The 7,732-nt window shown below is 33.5% G+C and overlaps 1 protein-coding gene across 2 annotated transcripts in view; it reads right to left on the bottom strand.

Annotated features, from left to right (window-relative positions):
* Positions 1 to 5,255: 5,255 nt before the first annotated feature.
* Positions 5,256 to 7,732, bottom strand: part of LOC121411123 (cyclin-H-like) — a 38,422-nt gene continuing 35,945 nt past the window's right edge. For both annotated transcript variants that reach the window (XM_041603649.1, XM_041603650.1), the window contains exon 11: positions 5,256 to 7,208. In XM_041603649.1, the coding sequence (XP_041459583.1) occupies positions 7,167 to 7,208 (42 nt within the window). In that variant the 3' untranslated portion in view covers positions 5,256 to 7,166. The remainder of the gene's footprint in view (positions 7,209 to 7,732) is intronic.

Below are 7,732 nucleotides of genomic sequence, written 5' to 3'. Positions count from 1 at the left end.
GAGGAATGTCCTGGAAGGATGATAATCACACAGATATAGTGTCCTGCATGTTTTATTGACAGTCCCCATACATATAGCCTACCTTTCAGAAATAAAATTTACATTAGCATTTATGCGACTTCTGGGCCCCATTTCATAACAAGTTTTTGTGATTGCAACTCTTGCTGGAATGTCAACTACCATGACAACAGGGGCCCGTTTCATAAAGGACTTGCAACTGTTGTAACTTTGCCATAATGGCAACTGCCATGGTAACAGGGCTCAGCAGCCAATCAGAATAAAGGTTACCATGGTAGTTGTCATAATGGCAAAGTTACAAGTCCTTGAAACGGGGCCCAGGGGCATTCTGCTTCCTGATTGGCCCATCCATTGAAAGTTGGCATTCCAGAAAGAGCTGCTATAATAGCAACTTTTTATCAAATGGGGCCCTGGTAGAAACTAATGATAGCAATTTGACATCAAGTATTGAAAGATGAGAATATTGGGAAGCAAATAGAAACTGTAAAAGTATCGTTTAAATTTTTTAAGCATACTGTTTAAGCCTGTCACTCTCAACAATTACTTAAACTTTAAACAAGCTGTTAAATTTTAACTGATTGCTCAAAAAATAAAAAAAATATTAAAGAGTTTAAACAGTTCATGAGTGATGGGCTTAAGCAACGTGTCTGAAATGTTAAACAGCATTTTTACAGTGTGCTCTGTAGACTGCAGTTCCTTTTTATTACTAACAATTTCTGACAAAAGATTACCAAAAGTTCTTTTCAGGACTATCACGGTGGCATACAATAAAACTATTTAGTATTGTTCCATCATGAAAAAAATCAAAGACCTTCCAACTGTAAAACTATTGTTCCTTGGCAAATATTATGATATGAATGTTGATATGTCAAACAAAATCTTTGGGAATCTATTGCAAGAATGTACATAATCAAAATGTTGCGGTCTGCAGAAAGAAAAGGGGACTTTTGACTATTGCAGACTGATGCACTTTGACTTCAGTTTTAATGGCACACATTATATTGTGAGGTATATCCACATTATCATTAAAGTACATCAAAATATATGCCACATGAAATGGTCTAATAAAGACAAAGACAAGTTTCAAAACTTTGTTAACTATTCCAGACAATACACCTTACTGAAAAAAATAGAAGTTTTAAATGATATCTTGATTTTTTTACTAATTGAAGAGACTGTCAAAATATGTTTCACAGCTATGCAACTGATGTGAGTTAAGTGTTAGGAATATCATAAGCATATGCCATATTAAATAACCAAAGTTTGTCGTGATTACTTCAAACTCCAATTAATAAGTTCCATGATAATTTAGATCTAAAAATGGTTTGTCATTTCATGGAATTCTTTCCACATATTTTTTCATCATTTTATCCAAGAATAATTATGATCTTATCATGTTAAATCTAAAAGTTCAATTCAGATATAAGCAGAGCAAGCCTATGAAAATCCCTGAGAGATTGAATAGTAGGTACCATTCCAATTCAAGTAGGTAACCAAAGGGATGGTCCAGGCTGAAAATACCTATATCTAAATAGAGTAAAATTCGCAAAGAAAAATGCTGAAAATTTCATCAAAATCAGATAACATATATTGAAGTTATTGAATTTTAAAGTTTATCAATATTTTGTGAAAACAGTTATATGCACACAGTCATGAATACTCACTAGGTGGGCTGATGATGTCACATCCCCACTTTCCTTTTTCTCATGTTATTACATGAAATCATAATTGTTTCCTTTTTTTCATACATGTGTAAATGATGTGTCTCCATTTTGATGGAATAAGTTGTGGCAATAAATCAGTTGTCAATCCAGTTGTTTTAGTTCTTGGTAAAAAATTGAATAAACCTAATTTCATATAAAAAAAATACAGAAGAACAAGTGGGGATATGACATCATCAGCCCACCTAATGAATATTCATAAAGACATGCCAAGAACCGTTTCACCTGACTAATGCAAATCTTTATAATTCAATAACTTTATTTGTAATTCGATAGTGATCAAATTTTCAGCATTTTGATCTGTGAATTTTACTTTATTTATTGAGACATAAATACCTCCAGCCTGGATCATCCCTTTAAAACATACAGTTCGAGTGTGTAAACCCAGGCGTCTACATTTGGAGAGAAATCTGATCATGTTTGACATGCATGGTCAGGTGTAGCTCTACTTGGTGCCATGATCAGCCATCATTGTCAGTAAAAAGGTTTTTAATTCACTAGGTCTCCTGCAGTTGATCAGCAGGCTAAACACTGTGGGCTGACCAGCGGGAAAATCAAGAATCATATAAGGAAGGAAATGCTATTTACTGAGTTGGGATTTCCCCCAAGTTGGTTTAAAAGTTTCTCCCAAAATGCAAGCCCTTGCCAACTTGACAGAAATTTGGCAGAGGTAGACATTGGGCAATCCGTGTACTAGCACAGGGCATTGCCTGAGAATCATACATGTATCATTACTCGACACAATATTGTCATTAACAATGAAGTACTAACACTTTATCGAAATCTCCCTTCTTTATTTGAAAACGACAATATAGTCTTATCAACAGCACATTCATGCCACTAACATGTGCAACACAATACACGATTCACCTGTATAACCAGATTATGCATTTTTCATCAACTAAAAAATCGAAAACAATTTAAATCATCAAAAGTGAGGTACATGTATGAATCACACAGGAGTAGTGATTCAATTTTACAACCCTTATGCTCAACTAGAATGAAAATTTGTTTGGAATGTACTGGATGGCACAATTGCCATAGCATCACAATGATTAGGGAATGTCAGGAGATTCTTAGAAACTTCAAATTGTTTTCTGAAATTGGATTACTGATGGACTGTGTGGTGTACAAGAACCCTTTATTCTAATGCAGCATTTTGTGATTTTGTTTGACAATTTGTGAAATGCATTAGATGATTTCTGGGGCCCGTTGCATTAAACTTTTCACCTGAGAAAACTCTGGTAAAAACTGAAAACTAAGGTTAGTCTGATTTCTGCCATTGACTTTAACACAGAGCAAAAACTCAGGTAAAAACAACCTGAGTTTTCTCGGGTAAAAAGTTTTATGCAACGGGCCCCAGGTTTGCTGTTGACTTTTTGTTGTTAGTGGTGTGCTTTTTTTTTACATCATTACTGCACCAATCTTATAAGAAAGCTGGTCCTGGAGCAAGGCCCCGTTTCATAAATCTTTTAGATTCAAATTTGCAATAACACTTTAAGGCTACTGAAATTTAAAGGTCAAGTCCACCTTAGAAAAATGTTGATTTAAATCAATAGAGAAAAATCAGACAAGCACAATGCTGAAAATTTCATCAAAATCGGATGTAAAATAAGAAAGTTATGACATTTCAAAGTTTCGCTTATTTTCAACAAAACAGTTATATGAACGAGCCAGTTACATCCAAATGAGAGAGTCGATGACGTCACTCACTCACTATTTCTTTTGTTTTTTGTTTGAATTATACAATATTTCAATTTTTACAAATTTGATGATTAGGACCTCATTGCCTGAAGCACAAAATGTTAAAATAATGGAATTCCATGTGTTCAGGGAGGAATCAAACTTCATTTCACATGACAATGACGAGAAAATAAAAATATTTCACATTTCATATAATAAAATACAAAAGAAATAGGGAGTGAGTGATGTCATCAACTCTCTCATTTGGATGTAACTGGCTCGTTCATATAACTATTTTGTTGAAAATAAGCGAAACTTTAAAATGCCATAACCTTCTTATTTTACATCCGATTTTATTGAAATTTTCAGTGTTATGCTTGTTGAATTTTTCTCTTTGTATTCAAATCAAGTTATTGTTGGGGTGGACTTGTCCTTTAACTTATAGTAATTGTTCATTTCTAATAACAAGTCTTCATGAAACAGGCCCCTGACCTTACAGTGTTGTCCTATTAATAGCAAATACAGAACTTGAAATCACAAACTGCAGCCATTTGATAACTTAGTTGAATCTGTATTTGATTTATATTGGTTTGCATTTGAGTGGAAATGAAATAAAAGAATCAAATTGAACTGTGTTCCAAAATATATTGACTTGTTTGTTTTATTTATTTCACATGTAAAAATAATATCAACATTAAGAGCATTAATAGTGTTACATTTGCAGATAGAAATATATATCAGGAGTTCAGCATTAGCACCAAAAAATATCCTAATAATATATTCGGAAAATTTTTCCACAAAATTCAACTTTTACATTCTTCAATTTTGATTTGCTTCCAGAATTTCCCACCATACAAACTGATAACATTGAAGATAAATACCAGTTATGGTAATGATCACATAATGAGTTCGAACAGAATCCCAAAAAAATGACAACCAAAGTGTTTATATGTATAAACAAAAAATATGTGCCACATCGCTCTGGTAAAAAAAACTGTAATTGCTGAAAAATGAGCAAAATAAGCATGGGATTCCATAAAGGTCTGGTATTTTTCCAAACAATATTAATACGCTGTCCCACATATGCCTTTTTGTGTTATTGATGATCAGAATTATCAGTTTTCAGCTAAGATTTAACGATTTCACAGCAATAGGTTTATATCAATGTACCAGATCTAGATTAATCATGGGATTTAACCTTGATCTTACAGACTTTCCTCATGAAATAATTGCTTGCTGTAACTACTTTCCTTTACCTTACAACAATGCTCATTCCTACAAAACACTCTTATTAAGAATGGCTCATAAAATGCCAAATAACAGCCAAATATCATGATCTTATCTTCTAGCAGCAATAATAACATACTTATCTACTTCAATTGGAATAAACTTTTTGTTTAAGTCATTCACTACTGATAAAGAAATTTATCAAATCTTTGCTATAGTTGAATATACAATGAATGTTCATTAAAAATAATGTTCTTCAGAGTTTGAATTGCTTCCAGAATTTCCCACCATCAGGAACCTAATGATAATCAATGGAAGGATGTACATTTCCTGCTAAAACACTTATAAAGGTTCTCATAAATGTCAGGAGATGTTATCTTATACAAAAATCTTCAAATTTCCATTGTGTCTATCCAAACAAAGTTTTAAAGTTATTTTCATTTCATAGTACAGTCCAATCTTTAATAATAAAGCAACATACATGTCTTTTCAAATGTACCCCCCCCCCCCCCCTCCTCCTTCTCTCTCTGTCTTGTCCTCTTTCCTTCTGTACCATCTAATATTCTGATTTGGTCAAATCAATCATAAACAACAGGTCTCAAAAAGTCAGTTTTGAATAGGTTGTTTGAATGTAATTATTGCAATATCTGGCCATTAATTACGAATGATGTACATTCCTATTAAGTCTGATTGTAAGGTTTGTCACAGGACACTCCCCTGAATTCATGCTTGAGAATTAATGAGCCCATGTGCAATTTTTAATTGATAAGTCCATTGTTAGTGTAACTTTAACTAAAAAAACATTCACTCAAAACAAAAGAACAAGCATAAACTTGCCATCCTATGACAAAAAGTGCATTCCTTTTTAAAATTTTTGTAATTTGTTTCTGTTTCTGTTTGTGGTAACTCCCGTAAGAACTCGGCAGGACAGCATTTTGCTGGTAAACGCCAAGCTGGTATATAACCAATTTTGTACGCATCAAATAAAGCATAATTAATATTGTAAAGGTCTATAGGTCTATATAAATAAGGATTTCATATAATGATTCAAAACCACTGTAAATTCATAGAAATCTAATGTGAACGATTTCAACATGCCATCTTCACTACATCATGGGTGAAAATTAAATCCCATTCAATACAATATGAGAAATATAAATCAATGTATAAATATGAGCCCCCTGTGCACTAATCATAAGAATTGGGTCTGTTCACCGAGCACATGCTTAAAATAGAATTAACAGAGCTCAAGACCTACATGTACTAGTGTCTATGACATATATGTATGTGGTAAGAAATAGTTCTAAGTCGTTCAAAAGGTGTAAATTTTCCCCATAGATATTATCACACTGATAAATATCATACATATGTACATAATATCCATTTGTCTCCCAGTGAAGGTTTTCAACTGTAATGGTGTTTATGATGCTTGCAGAGACATTTTATTTCCATCATCATGTCAAGTATAAATCTCTTACAGTACACTATAGGCTTGTCCCTTTTAATACCATTTATCAGTCACACCATGATGGTGTGAGAGAGTGAGTAGGTGAGCTTAGTGTGAGGAATTTTCCAGTAATAAGGACAATTTAACCAACGAGATGATTATTAGTTTCATTCAATCCTCATACCCAAGAGCAGTCAGTTGTTAGGTTCTGGGAGGAACAGTTCTCATTTTGCACAGATCTTTAATCTCCTATGACAATGCTTATCAACAATTTTTACATCATAGCTCAATAATAAATCAATCTTTCAAGACCCAACTTCATATACTTTTGCCCATGTTACAAAATCTTTGAGGAAAAAAAAAACAATTTAATGTGGTAATCATTTGTACCACAGCCTTCCTTATTCTTTTATGCGTTCATATTGCACTGGGGATCAGAGTAAAGAGATTTTTTTTCTCCTGTTATTCTTTGAGTTTCTAAGATACTTTTGGCTGATTCCATGGCCCACTGGTGGACTGCGGACCAACTGTTAAGTGTTGTTTCTAAGTACTGTTTTCAGAGATAACTCATCCACTCAGACACAGATTGGCACTTTTTGGGGTATCATTTTGAAGTTCATGCCATACTGATGTGCACTATCTTTACACCCAGGGGTATGCTTATCACAACCTGCGATATCTACATGTAGTCTAGAATGGAGCAGGAAATGTTCAAGATGTCCACTAATTCCACTTGCTGTATCAATGCAGAATGAGTTCTCACTACAGGACACAAGTACTTGGAAGTAACATCACGGCCGCTACTGGTTGACAACCTTCACTCTGTTCTTGGACCAATGATTGCTTCCTAAACCATTCTATTAGGTCTTTATTCCTGATATATTTCATCTGGTGTTTGTTCATCTAGCATGGTCATTCCTGATCCAATTCAACACAGGAAACAGGAAAAATGGACTTGTTGATTGCAAATCAGTGCCACCAAGTTCAAGGTCCTGATCCAAAGTAAACCTCTCTTGAACTTCACAAATTTTTTCTCTAGTTTGGAAAGCAAAGCTCAAAGGGAACGTGGATCATACACTCATCAATAGTTCCTTTTCTTTCCTTCTTGTTTCCTAGAGATTAAATAGAAAAAGGACACATTATTATGTTAACAAAAATATAAAAATGGAAATAGATGGTACATCTTACATGTGGATAGGGACAGAAACCACTGATAACCAAGATTTTTGTTTCAATAACAGATGCTTCGGGCTCTTGTGAATAAAGACAATGCTTACATACATCACCATTACAAATTAACACTGTTGATAAGCTTGAACAAAATTTATTAAAATACAATATTTCATTGGCAACCACATTAAACAGGATTCTCTTTTTCTGTTTCACAACTCATGCACAATTCCTGTTATGATACACTTTATTCTTAATCATTTCTTTTGTATGTCTTCCATATCATATTAATAATGAGGTGATTAAAATTCTAAAGATTTTTGTGATCTATTTTTATGACAGAAGTACAAAGGAAATTCACTTCCTTGTGAACAGACTATAATAAATCGGAAGTATTAAAGGGATGGTCCGGGCTGAAAATAATATCTTAATGCAAAGAGTAGAATTCACTGAGCAAAATGCCAAA

The sequence above is a fragment of the Lytechinus variegatus genome, chromosome 3, assembly GCF_018143015.1.
Source record: "Lytechinus variegatus isolate NC3 chromosome 3, Lvar_3.0, whole genome shotgun sequence".
Taxonomy (NCBI): Eukaryota; Metazoa; Echinodermata; class Echinoidea; order Temnopleuroida; family Toxopneustidae; genus Lytechinus; species Lytechinus variegatus.
Note: the sequence above shows the minus strand (reverse complement) of the source record. Positions and strands in the feature narration are given on the sequence as shown.